Genomic DNA, 23,105 nt, shown 5'->3' with positions numbered 1-23,105 from the left:
CATGCTCAAATCACAGTGGGGAGATTTCCTGTCAATGTTATATACAAATATTAACTTAAATGATTGTGGCATTTGGGGATGTTTAAAAGAGAAGATTTTGGAGTGTCTTATGAATGATTTCACCCAAGATTCACACAACTTTTCTAACAACAATTATACATTTTCAGACAACATTCAAATGTGTGCATTCACTTTATTTATCACGGTGGTTTTCACCCATTTTAAAACCAGATTTACTCAATATATGCTGGGGAAAATAGAATAGAACAACATTCACCCATGTATACCACATCTTTTTTCCAATGGAAGACATACTATTTTGTATTACTCATCTTATTTATCACTTAGAGAATGTAGATTTGTTACGAAATTGACCCAGAAAACAATTTCATAATTTTTTTTCCTTGCATGGTATTCAAACTCTTTTCTGGTTTAACCACTTGCTTACTAGGCACTTAAACCCCCCTCCTATCCAGACCAATTTTCAGCTTTCAGTGCTCTCACACTTTGAATGACAATTACTCAGTCATGCAACACTGTACCCAAATGATTTTTTTGTCCTTTTTTTCATACAAATAGAGCTTTATTTTGGTGGTATTTGATTACCTCTGGGTTTTTTATTTTTTGCGCTATAAATGAAAAAAGACCGAAAATTTTGAAAAAAAACACATTTTTCCTAATTTCTGTGATAAAATTTTGCAAATTCGTAATTTTTCTTCATAAATTTTGGCCACAATTTATACTGCTACATATCTTTGGTAAAAATAACCAAAAATTTGTGGAAATTATTTGGTCTGTGTGAAAGTTTTAGAGTCTACAAGCTATGGTGCAAATCATAAAAAAATTATCACATCTGATGTACTGAGGCCTATCTCATTTCCTGAGACCCTAACAAGCCAGGAAAGTACAAATGCCCCCCAAATAACCCCTTTTTGGAAAGTAGACATTTCAATGTATTTAGTTAGAGGCATGGTGAGTTATTTGAAGTTGTATTTTTTCCCCACAATTCTTTGCAAAATTGAGATTTTTTTTTTCCCCACAAAATTGTCATTGTAATACCTTATTTCTCTCACATGGCATGTGTATACCACAAATGACACCCCAAAATACATTCTGCTACTCCTCCTGAGTATTACGATACCACATGTGTGGGACTTTTTCACTGCCTGGCCACATACAGAGGCCCAACATGCATGGAGCACCATCAGGTGTTCTAGGAGCATAAATTACACATCACATTTCTCAACCACCTATTACACTTTTGAAGGCCCTGGAGCACCAGGACAATGGAAACACCCACAAAATGACCCCATTTTGGAAAGCTAACACCCCAACGTATAATCTATGAGGCATAATGAGTCTTTTGAATGGTTTATTTTTTTCCAGAAGTTTTTGGAAAATGTGGAAAAAAATGAAAACGCATTTTTTTTTACACAAAGTTGTCCGTTTATAAGATATTTCCAACACATAGCATTTAGATAGCAAAAATGACACCCCAAAATACATTCTGCTACTCCTCCTGAGTATTACGATACCACATGTGTGGGACTTTTTCACTGCCTGGCCACATACAGAGGCCCAACATGCATGAAGCACCATCAGGTGTTCTAGGAGCATAAATTACACATCACATTTCTCAACCACCTATTGCAATTTTGAAGGCCCTGGAGCACAAGGACAATGGAAACCCCACAAAATGACCCCATTTTGGAAAGCTAACACCCCAACGTATAATCTATGAGGCATAATGAGTCTTTTGAATGGTTTATTTTTTTCCAGAAGTTTTTGGAAAATGTGGAAAAAAATGAAAACGCATTTTTTTTTTACACAAAGTTGTCCCTTTATAAGATATTTCCAACACATAGCATTTAGATAGCAAAAATGACACCCCAAAATACATTCTGCTACTCCTCCTGAGTATTACGATACCACATGTGTGGGACTTTTTCATTGCCTGGCCACATACAGAGGCCCAACATGCATGGAGCACCATCAGGTGTTCTAGGAGCATAAATTACACATCACATTTCTCAACCACCTATTGCAATTTTGAAGGCCCTGGAGCACCAGGACAATGGAAACACCCACAAAATGACCCCATTTTGGAAAGCTAACACCCCAACGTATAATCTATGAGGCATAATGAGTCTTTTGAATGGTTTATTTTTTTCCAGAAGTTTTTGGAAAATGTGGAAAAAAATGAAAATGCATTTTTTTTTACACAAAGTTGTCAGTTTATAAGATATTTCCAACACATAGCATTTAGATAGCAAAAATGACACCCCATAATACATTCTGCTACTCCTCCTGAGTATTACGATACCACATGTGTGGGACTTTTTCACTGCCTGGCCACATACAGAGGCCCAACATGCATGAAGCACCATCAGGTGTTCTAGGAGCATAAATTACACATCACATTTCTCAACCACCTATTGCACTTTTGAAGGCCCTGGAGCACAAGGACAATGGAAACCCCCACAAAATGACCCCATTTTGGAAAGCTAACACCCCAACATATAATCTATGAGGCATAATGAGTCTTTTGAATGGTTTATTTTTTTCCAGAAGTTTTTGGAAAATGTGGAAAAAAATAAAAACGCATTTTTTTTTTACACAAAGTTGTCCGTTTATAAGATATTTCCAACACATAGCATTTAGATAGCAAAAATGACACCCCAAAATACATTCTGCTACTCCTCCTGAGTATTACGATACCACATGTGTGGGACTTTTTCATTGCCTGGCCACATACAGAGGCTCAACATGCATGGAGCACCATCAGGTGTTCTAGGAGCATAAATTACACATCACATTTCTCAACCACCTATTGCAATTTTGAAGGCCCTGGAGCACCAGGACAATGGAAACACCCACAAAATGACCCCATTTTGGAAAGCTAACACCCCAACGTATAATCTATGAGGCATAATGAGTCTTTTGAACGGTTCATTTTTTTCCAGAAGTTTTTGAAAAATGTGGAAAAAAAATGAAAACGCATTTTTTTTACACAAAGTTGTCCGTTTATAAGATATTTCCAACACATAGCATTTGGATAGCAAAAATGACACCCCAAAATACATTCTGCTACTCCTCCTGAGTATGGCGATAACACATGTGTGAGACTTCTACACAGCCTGGCCACATACAGAGATCCAACATGCAAGGAACACCGTCAGGTGTTCCAGGGACACATAGCATGCACATACCAAGAATTACACCCCAAAATACATTATGCTGAGCAAAGCGTAAACAAAAAAGATTACCTGTGGTTGTAGTAGCGCAGTTGTACACAGGAGGATAGCACTGGTCCAGGCAGCAGGCAGGGACTTGGTCAGCAGCGGTGAACACAATTGTCCAGGCAGCAGGCAGGGTTACTGTCCATATAAAGTCCAGGGTCAGTGCAGGCAGAGATATTGTCCGCAGTGCCAAAAATATTGGTCCTGGTAGTAGGCAGGTCCATGTGGTGTGGTCAGTGCAACAGGCAGAGGCATGACGGCAGTAAGTCCTACAGGCAGAAGTAGGGCCTCGTTCAGGACAGAATGGGGACAGGGGTAGAGGCTTCTCCCACCCAAATCTCTTTGAAGCCTCCGAGTCTCCAGACCCTAATCTAGGATTGAGAAAACAAAATAAATTGTTTTCTTCATCCAGAAAAACAATTCTGGAGCCCCTCACATATGTGAGACCCCTGTGTTGAATCCCACTAGTCCAGTTGCAGGGTACAAGATCAGTCCAAGAGGCAGGCAAATATCATCGTCAAACAGTCCAAGGTCAGTTCCAGATCAGGCAGAGGTATGTACAGAATCGTTGGGCAGAAGCATGGTCGAATAACAGTCCAGGGTCAGTTCCAGATCAGGCAGAGGTATGTGCAGAATCGTTAGGCAGAAGCATGGTCGAATAACAGTCCAGGGTCAGTTCCAGATCAGGCAGAGGTATGTGCAGAATCGTTAGGCAGAAGCGTGGTCAAATAACAAGCCAGGGTCAGTTACAGAGGAGGCAGTGGCATAAGGGGTGTGAGGGTAAATTGCAGGAACGGAGGCTTACGTTTACCATACTTCACTAATAATTTACTGAAGTATGGTAACGACGAAAACATTCACCTACGCAGAGGCCTGGTTCAGAAGGACATTGTGCACAATAATAAGATGTGTCTCTTCTGAATCCAGCTCTGGTACACACCTTACATTTTTTTTGCCGTCGTTGGCCTGTTGGTTTGGGAGGGAGCTTATCTGGAAAGTGGCGTTCGGAGAGTCGACTTAGAACATCAGATCGGATATTTTCTGGGGGGCCGTTCGGGAATGTAAGGGCAGTGAAAACTTCCTCCTGGTAGCCAAGGAAGCGTTTGGGGTTTTGGGTGGAGTTACGATAAATGACATAAGAATTGTAGATGGCCAAATGAAAAAAATAAATTGCGACTTTCTTATACCAATGGTATGTCCGTCTTGTGGCAAGGTACGGTTCCAGCATCTGGTCATTCAAGTCGACTCCCCCCATAAACAAATTATAGTCAAAGATGCATTTAGGTTTCTGTATGGGGCCATTTCTTCTGTGGATTTCCATGAAGGTATCATCGTGGATTGAAGACAACATGTACACATCTCTTTTGTCTCTCCACTTCACTGCCAAAACCTCGTTGTTTCGTAGACTCGCCGTTTCTCCTTTTCTCAATTTTTTATTGACCAGACTTTGAGGAAAGCCCTTCCGGTTCTTTTTGATGGTACCACATGCAGGCGTCTTCTTCCGATGCAGGTTGTGGAACAGGGGCAGAGATGTGTAGAAGTTATCTACGTACAGGTGGTAGCCTTTCTCCAGTAGGGGGTATGTGAGATCCCAAACAATTTTCCCGCTTGATCCCAAGTAGTCTGGGCAATTAGGGGGTTGCAGCTGGGTGTCCTTCCCTTCGTACACTTTGAAGGCATACAAGTAACCTGTGACTCGGTCACATAATTTGTATACCTTCACCCCATAGCGTGCCCTTTTACTGGGAATATATTGCTTTATTTTAAGCCTGCCACTAAACTTAAGAAGGGACTCATCCACACATATGTTTTTGTCTGGGGTAAACAGCAGGGGGAATAGTGCAGAAAAATAATTTAAAAGTGGCCGAATTTTGAAAAGTCTATCATAGTTTGGGTCATTTCGGGGAGGGCACTGGGTATTGTTGTTGAAATGAAGAAACCTCATTATCATGAGGTATCTGTTTCTGGGCATTACCTTGGAGTATATTGGCATGTGTTGGAGGGGGTGGGTTGACCAATAGGACAGCAAAGTGTTTTTTTTCGTGAGTCCCATGTTAAATGTGAGCCCGAAAAAAAACCTTCAACTCCTCCACCGTTAGGTCTCTCCATTCGTAGGGACGGGCATAGTAGGACGTTGGATTATTCGCAATGAATTGCTGTGCATAAAGGTTGCACTGGGCCACAATACTTGACAGCATGTCCTCGGTAAAAATTAAATTAAAAAAATCTATTGGGGAAAAATTCTCCGTGTTCACCTGGACTCCTGGCTGGGCAGTGAAAGGGGGAATGTTGGCTTCTCCTGAATTAGAAGGAAGCCACAAGGGGTTCTGCAGGGCATAGGGAAGGCTGGCATGGGTCCTTGGCCTTTCTTGCCGAGGCACTGCGGTGCTGGTGGATGGCACTGCAGTGCTGGTGGATGGCACTGCGGTGCTGGTAGATGTCACTGCGGTGCTGGTGGACGGGACTGCCGTGCTGGGGGTCGGGACTGCCGTGCTGGTGGACGGGACTGCCGTGCTGGTGGACTGGACTGCCGTGCTGGTGGACTGGACTGCCGTGCTGGTGGACGGGACTGCCGTGCTGGTGGATGGGACTGCGGTGCTGGTAGATGCCACTGCCTCCCCACCAGAACGCCTTCGTTTGGCGGGCCAAATCTCTTCCTCCTCTGATTCACTCAGTGTTTCACTACTGAGGACTGGCTCATAATTTATGTCCGACTCGGAATCGGAAAGGGAATCTGAAAAAGAGAGCTCCCCGTTGCTCTCGTCGGCCTGGGACAGTATTTGGTACGCCTCCTCGGCGGAAAAGCTTCTTTTGGCCATGGTTGCTAAGCCTGCACTGATGGGCACTGATGAGGCGGCACTGATGAGCACAGATGGGCACTGAGGTGGCACAGAGGGGCACTGATGAGGTGGAACAGATGTGCACTGATGAGGTGGAACAGATGTGCACTAATGAGGTGGAACAGATGTGCAGATGTGCACTGATGAGGTGGCACAGGTGTGCAGATGTGCACTGATGAGGTGGCACAGGTGTGCACTGATGAGGCGGCACAGGTGGGCACTGATGAGGCAGCACAGGTGGGCACTGATGAGGCGGCACAGGTGGGCACTGATGAGGCGGAACAGATGTGCACTGAGAATGCACAGATGTGCACTGAGATTGCACAGATGTGCACTTATGAGGTGGCACAGCTGGGCACTGATGGGACGGCACAGATGGGGCGGCACAGATGGGGCGGCACAGATGGAGCGGCACAGATGGGGCGGCACAGATGGGGTGGCACAGATGGAGCAGTACAGATGGGCACTGATGAGGCACTGATGAGGCACTGAGGCAGCACAGATGTGCACTGATTGGCACAGGTGGGCACTGATGAGGTGGCACAGGTGGGCACTGATGAGGTGGCACAGGTGGGCACTGATGAGGTGGCACAGGTGGGCACTGATTGTGCAGATGTGCAGCTGGACACTGATCACCGCTGGGCAGACAGGTGGGCACCGATTGGCACAGGTGGGCACCGATTGGCACAGGTGGGCACCGATTGGCACAGGTGGGCACCAATTGGCACAGATGGGCACCGATTGGCACACGTGGGCACCGATTGGCACTGTACTGATGGGGCACTGTATTGATGGGGCACTGTATTGATGGGGCACTGTATTGATGGGCACTGTATTGATGGGCACTGTAGGCACAGTAAATGACAAGGACACTCACAGATCGCTGACAGATCTCTCTCTCTCCTCACACGCTGTCTCTGTGTGAGGAGAGAGAGCCGGCAATGAGAGATGATCTCAATTGTTTACATTTTAGATCATCTCTCATTGGAGGCAGCGATCGCGCTGTAAACGGCCGCTGTGATTGGCCGTTTACAGCGATCTGTGATTGGCTGTGTCCTCACGAGCACGCAACAGGGAGCGAGGAAAGGGGAGGACGTCATATGACGTCCTCCCGGGAATTGACATCCGCGCTGAAGCCGTCATTCGGCTACGGCCGGATGTCAGGAGGTTAAGGTGAGGATAACGTATTTTTAGGTGCTTTTTCGCTTTGGAGCTGTGTATTTTTCCGCTTTTAACATTGAGAGTTTGAAACCTGTGTTTTTCATATACAGTAGATTTAGCAATTTCAAATTTCCATTTTTATTTATTTATTTTTACTTGTCCTGGCCCCCATCCCAGAGTGAAGCAGCCCTGAATGCCAGGCATGCAAGCTGGTATTCCCATAGCAACAGAGCAGTGAGATCACAGCCCCCTACTACCAGCCCCCAATTCCAGCCCCCATGCCCTGCAGTATTGGGGTGCTTAGAAAGGGCTTCCACCAAACTTCAGTACACTTACAGCTCAACATTTAGTAGAGTTAAACCTGTATTTCAGCATTCTGTAAATAGACATAGATTGAAATAACCCTTTTTGGTAAAAAAAAACACCCAAGCTATGCCAAAGATTTTATGTCATATTATCTGTTCCAGTTATTTATTATGCATGCATATTTCATTATTGGAGTGAATGCTTTTAAACCTCTGGTATCAGACACAAAATATGTATGTGTGTGTGTGTGTATATATATATATATCTATATCTATCTATATATATATATATAGATAGATATAGATATATATATATAGATATATATCTATATCTATCTATATATATATATATATGTGTAATATTTGTTACTGCAAGGGGGCATAAATTGTAACCCAACACCCAAACAAAAGAAGAATATCTTTAAAATGACTTTCATGCTAAATTTTTCATATTATGACAATCACAAGTAAATCAGTTCAATATTCCTTATGATGTCACCTTTGGGAGCATTTTATCTTCTATATAAAGGAAAAAGGACATTAGATATGGGATAACGTCGATATAAAAGGGTATCTTTTTATACAGACAAAATTGAGCTTAATTTGCAAATTATTGGATTCAAAGTTGATACAGTTAAGCGAGAAAGCTCCACAAAATGGAAAAAAGTTTACACTTTCACAGTAGGTTCCCTTTAAAAAGAGAGACAAATATAATCTGAAACTATTTAAAGCTGTATATATTAAAGCAGATTATAACTTCTGCATACAACAAGAAAAACTATATCACAGAATAGAGTTAAATTATGTACAGTAAATTAAAATTCCTTTGTCATGGTGACCTTTTATATTAAGTTTTCTTTGTTTAGAGGATCTGCTTGTGCCTTCTGTGTATTGAATTAAATGCAAAATATAGTACTCCCACCATTGTTATGTGCCAACACCCCCGATCCCCCACTGGGAGTTTCTGCACCATTCATCTATTACATTTAGTTGGACGTACATAGGTTAAAGGGGAGCATACATATGATTGATATATTAAAACATTCATTATACTTGTATGTAGAGAGATTTTTACTATATAAAAGATATTGATGTACTTGACATGATTTTTTGTGTTTAACTCCAGTTAATTTTGAAAGGTTTTTTATAGGATATAGAAAAGTCATTTCAGATGTTCAAATGTAGAAATATAAAATGTAAAAGTTGATTCAAGTGTTTCAAATGTTACTTTTAAAGGCGTGTAATGTTCATGGGAAGCCTTTTTTGGCCACTCTGTAATGGAGACAAAAGCACACAAATTGTGAGATAACTGCAGCACACAAACTAACAATAAGCACTCATTCACACCTTCTCAGCACAGTACATTGCAGTAAGGTACACTTTAAGGTGCATGTTACTGCAACACATTTTAACTCATGTTGAATGGCACCTCAATACTCAAAGGTTACACAACTCCAATGCACATGCTTTGCAGTGCATCACAACATGTGGTAATACACTAGAAGTGGTGCATGTTGTTTGTTGCATTGCCACCCATTCATGTAGCAAAAAGCACACATTAACAGACATGTGTTAATGCAATGCATTAGGGCTTCAATGTCCTAAAGGGCCCTTAGCCATTAAGTATATATGTACCATAATAAATATAATATGAGTGAACATGACTTCTTCTAACACAGACACCTGTTCTAGTAAAAACTGTTTAAGATGTAATTTCTCCTCACTTTGGAGACATTTCCTTTCACTTACCTTTTCTCACATCATTTTAAAGACAAAAACAAAGTGTAAAAACACTGTGCACCTAAACTACCTCACATTATATCACTTACATGCACCACACCCATTATCCCCATAGGTAAAAGAAAAGTTATTCTGGTATAAAAATAGAATGATTAGCCCTAGTATTGCTGAATAAAACTGTCTTTCTGATGATCTAATTTACACTGCTGTATCCTCTGCAGTATCCTAATTCTTGTAGCAAAGCCCTGGCCAGTGCCCTTTGTCTCTTGTAAATCTGGGCCTAGCATTGTTATTTCTAATTGTTTTGCTGCTGTTTTCTCTTAATTCCTGTAGTAAAACACCTCCCTATATTCTTTTTCTCTGGTACAATTCAGCCAATTCTCCCTTAATAAACATGAACTGCTGCAGGCAAGTTTTACACTGCTATATCATCTGTGGTCTTTAAATTCTTAATGAGAGTTTGATATAAATTGTCTGGTGACAGGACATTTTTGTATCAGGAAGAACAGGGACAGCTTCACCAAACAACAGGTAAATTTCTTTCTGCAGGACAAAGTGGGTCTATTATTGTTTGATGAACAAACATGTGTTACTACTAAAAGCACCTGAAAAAATTGTTTTTTTTTCAAATGATTCAGATTGAGGTGCTGTAATAAGTAAGGCAAGCTGATTGCTATGGACAATCTCCAGTTTCCAGGCAGAAAGAACAGTATTTATAATATAAAACTGCATGCAGGGCACTGGACAAACCACTAGGGACAAAAGGGATGTGAAATCAATTGGTACAGTAATGTAATCTGTAAGATTACAGTGTACTGTGTATGTATTGTGTGTTTTACTTTTTTTACTTTTTGAATTTGGCGCCGTTCTCCATGTGTCGCAACGCTTGCAGGGAACGGAGCTCGGCACTGTGATGAATCGAGCGGAGGACGGCTCGCTCACATAGCGGAGAGGACATCGCAGGATCCTGGGGACAAGGTAAGTTTGCTGTACCTGGATCCTGCGATGCAATCCCAAGTGTGGCTCGGGGTTACTGCTTTTGGTGCTGAAAATTCACCCCGAGCCACACTCGGGAATACGGTCAGGGAGGTTAAGGCACCTCACATGTATGCTACTTAAGGATTCCTTTATTTTTAATGTTACCTGTAATTCACAGAAAAAGACCCTCACCTGAGTGTATGGCTTTTTTTCTGCATTGGTACATGTTCCCTATGGCAATGCCCAGCTACCCATTGCCCTTTTCACTGTTTTTTGCCTATTGGCTCTAAAAATAGCCAGATTTTACTACCAGGATTAATCCTCCATTGACTGGGATTTGCCACTAAGGTTGGGTTTACTGAACTGAACCAAAACAGATCCCCCTATACCAAATAGTCAGCTAACTGATACTAATTTAATTTCTCTGCAGGCAGTTCCTCTGTGAATTATTATTATTTTTTTTAATGTTGTGCAAACCAAGATGATAAATTTATCATTACAAATGTCTGCCTAAGTAGACATTTATCTGCAGAGACAGAACAGTATGGTTACACGGCTCATGGGATCATCAGACTGAATCTTAATGAGGATCACAAAACATTGCTTTACCATCTCCAGTCTCTTTTGTCATTGATAATATATGTCTAGTGTCACCTGTTGTCTATGCTAATGATGAGAGATAACCGCCATTCATTTTCAATGAAGGTTCACTCCTATAGTCTTCCCTCCACATATTAGAATGTTAATGAATTGTCCTGGCTGTGACTGCATTGGAGAGCTGAACAAAGAGAAGCTGAAACTATCTATGTAGACTGTGAAGATGCCTTTTGTGAAGTAGATCATACCTTTCCAACCAATGAAAAGCGAGCACATGGCGGTGAAATAAATAAAAAGGGAAGCTGGGCTCAGTCACTTACAAGAACTGCTGGTCAGTAGAACTACTAAGGAAGCTACTAAGGGATCCTATACTACTTTATACCAGGTGGGTACACTTTTTATGATTGTACACTTGTACGGTTTAGATGATTGTATATGTTTATCTATGAACAATGAACCGTGATCCATGGTGTCAGCAGGTGGAATACATTGCTGCACTTTTTTTTCTGATGGGTTTCAAAACAAAAAAATTCAAGCAACAAATGCAATCAGAAATTATACAGTATATACTTCACATAGTAGATTTTTTTAAAATTAGACATTTCTATACAACAAAATTTCATAACATATGTATTTTTTCATATAACAACTAAAAATTATTAGCTCTTTAAATATATTTGTAACAATTTCATCCTGATCATTTTGCTGTCTTTTGATACACTTCTTGTTTGTAAGCCACCCAAATATTACATTTAACATTTGTGCATCAATACGCATTTATGGATTTTACCATCAGATATATTTATATCCATATACCATCATTTTATAATGACATAGATTCACACTGGAACTTGTGATGATTTTGTTATGTGTTCCACAAGTAACTCTGATTTATAAGGACCAACAGTCTTCTCAAATTTCTGTACAGATTAAAAATGCATATAAGTTCTAAAGTAATAGAAATGCATCAGCTTGCAGGCTAATTTACTAAATGAGTTTAAGGTGATTGTAGTTTAAATGTTCACACAATAAATTGTCAGTCATTTGCAGAAGAAATAAGTGAGCATAAATTAGTTTTTTACATGGCTTGCTAATTGAAGTAACATTTATACAACGTATTGGGTGATAATTATCAAGTATTTTAGCCTTACTTTATCAGTGTTACCATTTTTGTATAGTAATATCTTCACTCATATAACATTGTATCACATTACTTCTAACATTCATATGTTAGGAAGTTTTACATCACTGTTTATTCATGATCTTGCCCCTCACCATAGGCGTGCGCAGCCTATTGCATTAGGGTGTGCACCCCAAAGCTCAAACAGACAAAAGTATTGGGACGCCTGCCTTTACATGCACATGAACTATAATGACATCCCAGTCTTAGTCCGTAGGGTTCAATATTGAGTTGGCTCCGCCCTTTGCAGCTATAACAGCTTCAACTCTTCTGGGAAGGCCGTCCACAAGGTTTAGGAGTGTCTCTATGAGAATGTTTGACCATTCTTCCAGAAGAGCATTTGTGAGGTCAGGCACTAATGTTGGATGAGAAGGCCTGGCTCGCATTCTCCTCACTAATTCACCCCAAAGGTGTTCTATCAGGTTGAGGTCAGGACTCTGTGCAGGCCAGTCAAGTTCCTCCACCCCAAACTCGCTCATCCATGTCTTTATGGACCTTGCTCTGTGCACTGGTCCTAATCATTTGGTGGAGGGGGGATTATAGTGTGGGGTTGTTTTTCAGGGGTTGGGCTTGGCCCCTTAGTTCCAGTGAAGGGAACTCTTAAGGCGTCAGAATACCAAGACATTTTGCACAATTTTATGCTCCCAACTTTGTGGGAGGAGTTTGGGGATGGCCCCTTCCTGTTCCAACATGAGTGCACACCAGTGCACAAAGCAAGGTCCATAAAGACATGGACTTAGCAAGGGTGTTGGAAAATTACCTTCAAGTGCAAAAATTCACATTACAATAGTAACTAAAATATCTAAAATTAAGTGTAGTGATCTAAAAAATAAAAATTCAAAAGTGCTATAATGGTGGGAACCTCCCAACTAAAAAAATTTTCACTTGAGATTAATCTGTATGGTAAATAGCTATAGGAGGGGTTTCCACCATCCTTGCTAAGTTTATTTTTATACAGTATGTCTTATTCTCAGCTTGATGTGTATTATATGTGAAGTTGCGTATCACAGAGATCGGTGTTGTGATAATATTGAAGTTTATTGAGATTTCCATATATTAGAGGATTCCACCATTATTGTTAAGTTATTGATCAGTAAGTTAGCACTGCACTTTTCTTTTTTTTATTTTGTGGTGTGGGAACACATAACAGTGCTTAGTGGCCGGCCTTTCAATTACACTTTTTTTATTTTACCTCCAGTACTTTATTGTAAATAGTAGTGTGGTGATTACCTATTATACTAAAATCAGCATGTGGCATTAATAAACATCAACAGATTTCATTTGTGCCCCACCAGGCCGGCACACCCTTGGACAATGTGCCTGGCTGCTGAGTTCATCACCCCCATCCCTGCACTCAGTGCACTGATGGGCACTTATTAACAGCACTGATAAGCGGCACTGATTGGCACTGACAGGTGGTACTCATTTGCACTGGTGTGTAACTGACTGGCACTGACAGGTCGCACTGATTGGCACTGACAGGTGGCATTGGCACTGATTGGCACTGACAGGCAGCACTGGCACTGATTGGCACTGACAGGTAACACTGATTGGAAGTACTGATTGGCACTAACAGGTGGCACTGATTGGAAGCACTAATTGGCACTGACAGTCAGCACTGGCACTGATTGGCACTGCCAGGTGGCACTGATTGACACTGACAGGCGGCACTGATACTGATTGGCACCGAAAGGTGGCACTGATTGGAAGCATTGATTGGCACTGACAGGTGGCACTGATTGGAAGCACTGATAGGTGGCACTCATTGACACTGACAGGTGGCACTGATTGAAAGCACTTGGCACTCATTAGCACTAACAGTTGGCACTGATTGGAAGCACTAATTGGCACTGACAGGCGGCACTGGCTGGCACTGACAGGTGGCACTGTTTGGAAGCACTGACTGGCACTCATTGGCACTGACAGGTGGCACTGATTGGAAGTACTAATTGGCACTGACAGGTGGCGCTGGCACTGTTTGGCACTGACAGGTGGCACTGACAGGCGGCGCTGGCACTGTTTGGCACTGACAGGTGGCACTGACAGGCGGCGCTTGCACTGTTTGGCACTGACAGGCGGCGCTGGCACTGTTTGGCACTGACAGTTGGCGCTGGCACTCATTGGCACTAACAGGTGGCACTGATTGGAAGCACTAATTGGCACTCTCAAACTGACAGGCGGCACTGACTGGCATAGACAGGTGGCATTAGTTGGAAGCACTGACAGAGGAGAGGGGGGGTTTACAGGGGCGTACCTAGAGCATTTGGCACCTGGGCGGATCATATATCTGGCACCCCCCACATTAAAATGTAAAAACACCCCACTGTGCTCCACTGGACCCCTTTACATTATTCAACCCCCCTCAGCACAGACCCCCCCTTCAGCACAGACGGACCTCCCCCTTCAGCATAGACCCCCCCCCTATTCAGCACAGACCCCCCCCCATTCAGACATACCCCACTTCAGCACAGACCCCCCCCCATTCAGACATACCCCACTTCAGCACAGACCCCCCCCTTAGCACAGACAGACCCCCCTTCAGCACAGATGGAGCCCCCCATTCAGCACAAACCCCCCCTTTACCACAGATGGACCCCCTATTAAGCACACCCCTCCTTCAGCACAAATGGAGCCCCCCATTCAGCATAAACCCCCCTTCAGCACAGACAGACCCCCCTCCCCCCATCCCATTCAGTACCTCTGATCAGCGTGGCACAGGCACAGCAGGTCCCCTCCCCCTGTGTACACATAAACACTGGAGGGGGAGGCGGCTTCACTCTGCTCGCTGTGCCTGTGTGACATCCGAGCAGGACCGAGCAGCTTAAGAAAGGGGGCGGGGCTACATACACGTAGCGGCCCCGCCAGACTCATCCCATTGGCTGGTATTCGGTAGCTGCTGGGTCCCGCCCACCCCGACATCATACATGAATTCTGACAGGTCCTCTCTCTCTCTCTGCATGCAGTTATTATACAGGAGGACAGTGTCACACTAAGCGATCGGCAATGTTATACTGCCTCACAGGTGGTGCGGGGTACACATTGCACATCAGCCCAGGCAGATGTCAGGATACAGAGGGCATGCAACTAAACACTGCTCAGGGGATTAGGGTGTGCCCAGGCACACCCGGCACACCCCGTGGGCACGCCTATGCCCCTCACCTTCTCATTTTACAAGCAGACTCTGTGCCTCTTAGGTCTCACCTGTAAGAATAATATACTGTATAGAACATATTGTAAAATAGGTAAACAAGGAGCTCAACCAAATATATACCAGTCTCCATGAAATAGGTATAATTACTGAAGCAAGGTGGTGATATACCGTATTTACTGAGACAAGGTGGTGATGGAGTGAGAGATTGGGAGTAAAACAATCCATGTGTTGAGCTGTCTTTCAGAAGGGTTTGAGAAGATCACCGTACAGTTTCTCTAAATATATACATAGTTTCATACAAATATATATATAATATATAAGATTTGAGATTTTGTTCATATAACTATTACAGCTGTCTTAAGGCGCAGTTAACAGTGATTACTTTTTGATATATACAGCGGGTAAAATAAGTATTGAATACGTCACTATTTTTTAGGTAAATCTATTTCTAAAGGTGCTATTGACATGAAATTTTCACCACATGTCAGAAACAACCCATGCAATCCATACATACAAAAATAAAAAAAAAAAAAACAAATAAGTTCAAAAATGAAGTTATGTGTAATAATCGGGAAAGACACAGGGAAAAAGTATTGAACATGCTAACTGCAAATTGAATTAATAATTTGTACAACATGCTTTGTTGATAATGACAGCTTCAAGATGCCTCCAGTATAGAGAAACTAGTTGTATGCATTGCTTAGGTGTGATTTTGGCCCATTCTTCCACACAAACAGTCTTCAAATCTTGAAGGTTCCGTGGGCCTCTTCTATGAACTCTGATCTTTAGTCCTTTCCATAGATTTTCTATTGGATTCAAGTTAGGTGATTGGCTGGGCCATTCTAGCAGTTTTATTTTCTTTCTTTGAAGCCAATTGAAAGTTTCCTTGGCTTTGGGTTTGGGATCATTGTCTTGCTGAAATATCCACCCTCATTTCATCTTCATCATCCTGGTAGATGGCAGCAGATTTTTATCAAGAATGTATTGGTACATTTTTTCATTCATCCTTCCTTTAATGATATGAAGTTGCCAGTACCGCATACTGAAAAAAGCCCAACGCCATGATGTACCCCCCTCCAAACTTCACTGTTGGTATGGGGTGTTTTTGGGGTGATGTGCAGTGTCATTTGGCCTCCAAACATATTGTGTATTATGGCATCCAAAGAGTTCCATTTTGGTCTCATCTGACAAGACTATATTCACCCAGTATTTTGCAGGCTTTTCTAAATGTTGTGCAGCAAACTTTAAACCAGCTTCAACATGCTTTTTCCTCAGCAATGGAGTCTTGCGTGTTGATCATGCATACAGGCCATGGCGGTTGAGTGCATTACTTATTGTTTTATTTGAAACAATTGTACCTGCTAATTTTAGGTCTTTCTGAAGCTCTCCACAAGTGGTCTCTGTCTCTTGGACAACTTTTCTGTTAATCCTTTTCACTCTTCTATCAGAAATCTTGCAATGAGCACCTGGTTGTCCCCGGTTTATGGTGAAATGTTGTTTTTTCCACTTTTGGATTATGGTCCAGACAGTAAACACTGGAGCACTCAGAAGTTTAGAAATCCTTCTGTAACCAATGTCATCAGTATGTTTTGCAACAATAAGGTTGCAAAGGTCTTAAGAGAGCTCTTTGCTTTTACCCATCATGAAATGTTTCTTGTGTGACACCTTGGTAATAAGACACCTTTTTATTGGTCATCAGGTGAGACTGGACCAGCTGATTTTAATTTGCACTGACAAGGGGCAGGATTGTATTCTAATTATTGATAGATTTCAGCTGGTGTCTTAGCTTTCCATTCCTTTTTGCACCACCTTTTTTTCATGTGTTCAATACTTTTTCCCTGTGTCATTCCATTTATTTACGTATAAATTAATTTCTGAACTTATTTGTTTTGGTTTCTTTGTATGTATGGATTGCATAGATTGTCAATAGCATTTTTAGAAATATATTTACCTAGAAAAATGGTGACGTGTTCAGTACTTATTTTAGCCCATCTATCTATCTATCTATCTATCTATCTATCTATCTATCTATCTATCTATCTATCTATCTATCTATCTATCTATCTATCTATCTATCTATCTATCTAGCTATCTATCTATCTATCTATCTATCTATCTATGACATATTAACAAATCAAAGTAAATATAGTGAAAATATAAATGTTCCAGCATCCAAAGTAATCAGGAACAATATCATCATTAACCACTTGCATTCCCAGGACTTTTTCTCCCTATTTGAGTTTTTTTTTTTCATTTTGGTGGTGTATCATTCCAAACATTTTATCTCAAAGCAGTATTAAACATTTCTTGTATTGCAGCTTACCAATTCTTAGATGTGATGGCTGCATTAGTTTTCTTTTTTGGACTTGCTTTCTTCTATTTTCATGTGTTGATCCAGCCAGTAAGTCTATTGTTTTTAAAAAAAGAACAAGCTCTCTTGCAGTTACAGGGGTGAGGCAAACAATTTAACACTGGTCGAGGTGCTTACAATGATTTTATTTTATTTATTTATGTAAAAACGTTATCCCAAAAATAAAAGAAGTTTGTTGTAGCTGATTTTAAAGTATTAGTTGGAGTTTGACATCAGTTTGTTAGTGTATTTAAATCTGCTAGTCCATCTAACACTCCCCTCCCCCTAGGCTGACAATACTGCTGTCCTAAAAGTGCCCCCTGTACTCCTTCATCCAGAGTGGGGGCACTCTAATACAGGAGGTGTGTTACTGGCCAAATCACCAGGTGATAACAGAGGGAAAAAACCTGAAAAGAAAGCTTATGCAGCCACCACATCTAACGATTGGTAAGCTGCAATATATTCCATTTTTGGGTTTAATACCACTTTATGCTGACCATCCACTGATCAAAATCCAGCCAGTGCTGCAAGGACTGACTGAATTTCGATCATTGTGTGGCCATCCGTGTTAATTTTGGCAGAAAATTTCATTTTAGTTTTAGTCCCATTTTAGTCATCTGCAATCGTTTTAGTTTTAGTCGTATTTAGTCGACTAAATCTGCAGTACATTTTAGTTGACTAAAATGCCCTACATTTTTTTTTTTACCAAAAATATGTAGCATATTACACCATACACCAATACATATTGGCATAAATTTATGAAGAAAGTTTTGTTTTTAATTTTTTTTATTGGATGTGTTTTACAGCAGAAAGTAAAAAAAATATTTATATATTTCTTTGCCGTTTTTTTTGTTTTGTTTACAGTGCTAAAAATAAAAACTGCAGAGGTGATTAAATACCACTAAAATAAAGCTCTATTTATAAGAAAAAACGGACATACATTTTATTTGGGTACAGCATTGCACAACAGTTGCCAGTTGCCAGTTGTCAGTTAAAGAAGCATAGTGCCGTATCGCAAAAAATGGCCTGGTCATGAAGGGGGTAAATCTTCTGGATAAAGTCTATTCATGCCAAAATTATACATTAAAAGCAAACAAAATCATGAACTACTTTTGAATAACAATTGAATGTTTTGACAATTTTTGTATGAATTTTTCTAAGAATTTTTGTACGAATTTTAATTTTGAAATACTACTAGTGTATGTCCAGCTTTACTTTAAAATAATTTGCTTGTGATCTTGATGAAGGGTTGGTCACCAGAAATTGTAGCTCCTCATAATGATAACTTGTGCACACATTTCCAATAAAGAGAGAGCATTACCTATGTCATGTGGAAATCACTCAATCCTCCAGTCATCCTGTCCATATATATATATATATATATATATATATATATATATATATATATATATACAAACACACTATATTGTCAAAAGTATTATGGCATCCCAGTCTTATGCCCCGTACACACGGTCGGACATTGTTCGGACATTCCGACAACAAAATCCTAGGATTTTTTCCGACGGATGTTGGATCAAACTTGTCTTGCATACACACGGTCACACAAAGTTGTCGGAAAATCCGATCGTTCTGAACGCATTGACGTAAAACACGTACGTCGGGACTATAAACGGGGCAGTAGCCAATAGCTTTCATCTCTTTATTTATTCTGAGCACGCGTGGCACTTTGTGCATCGGATTTGTGTACACACGATCGGAAATTCCGACAACGGATTTTGTTGTCGGAAAATTTTATAGCCTGCTCTCAAACTTTGTGTGTCGGAAAATCCGATGGAAAATGTGTGATGGAGCCTACACATGGTCGGAATTTCCGACAACAAGGTCCTATCACACATTTTCCGTCTGAAAATCCAACCGTGTGTACGGGGCATAAGTCTGTATGATTCAATATTGAGTTGGCCCACCCTTTGCAGCTATAACAGCTTCAACTCTTCTGGGAAGGCTGTCCACAAGGGTTAGGAGTGTGTCTATGGGAGTGTTTGACCATTCTTCCAGAAGCGCATTGGTGCACTGGTGCACAGTCATGTTGGAACAGGAAGGGGCCATCCCCAAACTGTTCCCACAAAGTTAGGAGCATGAAATGGTCCAAAATTTTTTGGTTTGCTTATTCCTTAAGAGTTCCCGTCCCAAGCCCAACTCCTAAAAAACAACTCCACACCATAATCCCCCCTCCACCAAATAATTTGTACCAGTGCACAAAACAAGGTCCATAAAGGCATTGATGAGTGAGTTTGGGGTGGAGGAACTTGACTGGCCTGCACAGAGTCCTGACCTCAACCCGATAGAACACTTTTGGGATGAATTGGAGCAGAGACTGCAAGCCAGACCTTCTCATCCAACATCAGTGCCTGGCCTCACAAATGCGCTTCTGGAAGAATGGTCAAACATTCCCATAGACACACTCCTAAACCTTGTGTACAGCCTTCCCAGAAGAGTTGAAGCTGTTATAGCTGCAAAGGGCAGGCCAACTCAATATTGACCCCCACAGACTAAGACTGAAATGCCTTTAAAGATTATGTGTGTAAAGGCAGGTGTTCCAATACTTTTGACTATGTAGTGCATATACATTTGTACTGTGACTGGAACACATTCAATTCTGGTTTAGAACTCCTAATGTTATTCCCAAATTAATATGCATCTGTATTCAATATTTGTTCTATAACAATTTATTTTCATATTCCTATAGATCTTAATCAGCACAATATGATCCATGAGAAATCCTTCAGCAAAGCTCAGTAATCATAAGAGAATTAACACAGGAGAGAAGACTATTTCAATACTCAGAATTTAACAAGTGCTGTTCAGAGAAGACATTTCTTTGCCACCAGAAGAAGATCCAGAAAGGGAAAACATGATTAAATGTTTGAAATGTGATAAGAATTTCTCAAGAAAGACAACTTTTATTATACACATGAGGAGTCACACAGGAGAGAAGCCATTTGGATGCTCAGAATGTGATAAGTGTTTCTCATCAAAGGGAGGTCTTACTATACACCAGAGAATTCACACAGGAGAGAAACCATATAGTTGTTCAGAATGTACTGAGAGCTTCTCACGATCGGCATCTCTTTCTTACCACCGAAAGAAGATTCACCAAGGAGAAAATACATTTAAGTGCACAGAATGTGACATGTGTTTCTATAGGAAGTCAAATTTTATTGTTCATCAAAGGAGTCACACAGGAGAGAAGCCATTCAGATGTTCAGAATGTGACAAATATTTCTCAGAAAAATCTAAACTTAAGCAACACCAAAGGATTCACACTGGAGAAAAGCCATTTATGTGCTCAGAATGTGACCAATGCTTTAGACAAATTACTCATCTTATGCTACACAAGAAGATTCACACAGGAGAGAAACCATTTAAATGTTCAGAATGTGACAAATGCTTTGTGCAAAAAATTTATCTTACTCAACACCAAAGAGTTCACACAGGAGAGAAGCCGTATAGATGTTCAGAATGTGACAAATGTTTTGCTGAAAAATCTACACTTAAGAAACACCAAAGGATTCACACTGGAGAAAAGCCATTTATGTGCTCAGAATGTGACCAATGCTTTAAACAAATTACTTATCTTATGCAACACAAGAGGATTCACACAGGAGAGAAGCCATTTAGATGTTCAGAATGTGACAAAGGCTTTGTGCAAAAATCTAATCTTACTCAACACCAAAAAGTTCACACAGGAGAGAAACCGTATAGATGTTCAAAATGTGACAAGTGCTTTGCAGAAATGAGGTCTCTTGCTATGCACCAGAGGGTTCACACAGAAGAAAAACCATTTAAATGTTTGGAATGTGACAAGTGTTTTAATCAAAGGACAAATCTTACTCGACACCAGAAGGTTCACACAGGAGAAAAACCATATAGATGTTTGGAATGTGACAAGTGTTTTACACAGAAGACACATCTTACTCGACACCAGAGGATTCATAAAGGAAAAGAAGCCGATTTAATTAGTTAAATATGAATGTTATAAATATTTCAGATGTTGCATATATCTGCTTAAAGCTGATCTCCAGCTTTCATTGAATTAAAATTAATTTAGAGCAAGCTGGTCCAAACTAACTATTAATTTCACTAAGATATGCATCGGCACTGCTTAACCACTCACAGGCAGCTTTGTATTTTCTGAATGAATGCAAAGCTTCCTCTGACTGGCTGAGACAGGGAATTTGGTGTCATCCGCCCACCTCTCCAGCTCAGTCATTCAGAGGAAGCTTTGTATTCCTTCACAAAATGCAAAGCTTTCTGTGAATGGCTGAGAAGCTTTTGTTCTTGGTGTGGGACAGGAAGATCCCATCTCATTGCCAGAACACAGCACTTTATCCTGTATGTAGATGAGGCTACATACAGCTTATACAGCGCTAAGAGCAGCTGCATGTCTTAGTGATGTAAATAGTTTGTTACACCCAGTTGGTCCAAAAAATAATTTAAAATGTCACTAAAAGCAGGAGATCACATTTAAATACAAGGGCCACAAATGAGGGAATTGCTTTGAAGAATATACATGACATGACTCTTTTCAAAATATGTTTTAGCTTTTGTGCTCTAATTAGATAAAGATTATTCATAATGCTTTATTTAAGTGCACATTTCATACTTGCATGTAGAACATTTGTTTTCTATTTAAACATCTTTTGTATTTTTTTTTTCACTTCAATAAAATGCATGAATACAAAAACATGAGATTACAAAAGTTTGAGAACATAAAAATACATTTATGGTGTGTGTACTTTTCTACATTGCTTATAACTTGTGACTGAGACATTGCTAAATGATTTACATTATTATTATTATTATTATACAGGATTTATATAGCGCCGACAGTTTACGCAGTGCTTTACAACATTAGGGCAGACAGTACAATTACAATATAATTCAATACAGGAGGAATCAGAGAGCCCTGCTCATTATAGAGCTTACAATCTAGGAGGGAGGGTCAAGTTATACAAAAGGGTAATAGCTGTGGGGGATGAGCTAATGGAGAATATAGTGCAGTTGTTAGATGGAGGCAGGATAGGCTTCTCTGAAGAGGAAAGTTTTCAGGGATCGCCTAAAAGTGGATAAATTTGGAGACAGTCTGACAGATTGGGGTAGGGAATTCCAGAGAATGGACGAGGCTCGGGTGAAGTCCTGGAGGTGGGTATGGGAGGAGGTAATGAGGGAGCTATTTTTTATGGTATTTTGAGACTAGGCTAGTGATGTAGCTGGGGGCAGAGTTGTGGATGGCTTTGTAACTTATTGTTAGTATTTTGAATTGAATTTGTTGGGTGAGTGGCAGCCAATGGAGGGATTGGCAGAGAGAGGTAGCAGACACTGAGCCGTTTGTAAGGTGGATGAGTCTGGCAGCAGCATTCATGATGGACTGAAGGGGGGATAGTCTATTTAAATGTAAGCCAATGAGGAGGGAGTTGCAGTAGTCGAGGCGAGAGATAACCAGGGAGTGAATCAGGAGCTTTGTGGTTTCATTGGTTAGAAAGGCACGTAGTTAAGAGATGTTGCGGAGGTTGAGGAGGCAAGCTTTGGAAAGTGATTGGATG

At 40.8% G+C, this 23,105-nt stretch overlaps 1 protein-coding gene across 1 annotated transcript in view; it reads left to right on the top strand.

The window, feature by feature from the left end:
• LOC141133415 (uncharacterized) overlaps positions 1 to 21,541 on the top strand; it is a 126,578-nt gene extending 105,037 nt beyond the window's left edge. Inside the window, exons 3-4 of the mRNA XM_073622787.1 lie at positions 4,802 to 4,811; positions 20,707 to 21,541. Coding sequence (XP_073478888.1) covers positions 4,802 to 4,811; positions 20,707 to 21,526 — 830 coding nt within the window. The 3' untranslated portion in view covers positions 21,527 to 21,541. The remainder of the gene's footprint in view (positions 1 to 4,801; positions 4,812 to 20,706) is intronic.
• The last annotated feature ends 1,564 nt before the right edge of the window (positions 21,542 to 23,105 follow it).

The sequence above is a fragment of the Aquarana catesbeiana genome, linkage group LG03 (assembly GCF_042186555.1).
Source record: "Aquarana catesbeiana isolate 2022-GZ linkage group LG03, ASM4218655v1, whole genome shotgun sequence".
Lineage (NCBI taxonomy): Eukaryota > Metazoa > Chordata > Amphibia > Anura > Ranidae > Aquarana > Aquarana catesbeiana.
The sequence above is the reverse complement of the archived record's forward strand: the minus strand, read 5'-3'. Positions and strand labels throughout refer to the sequence as shown.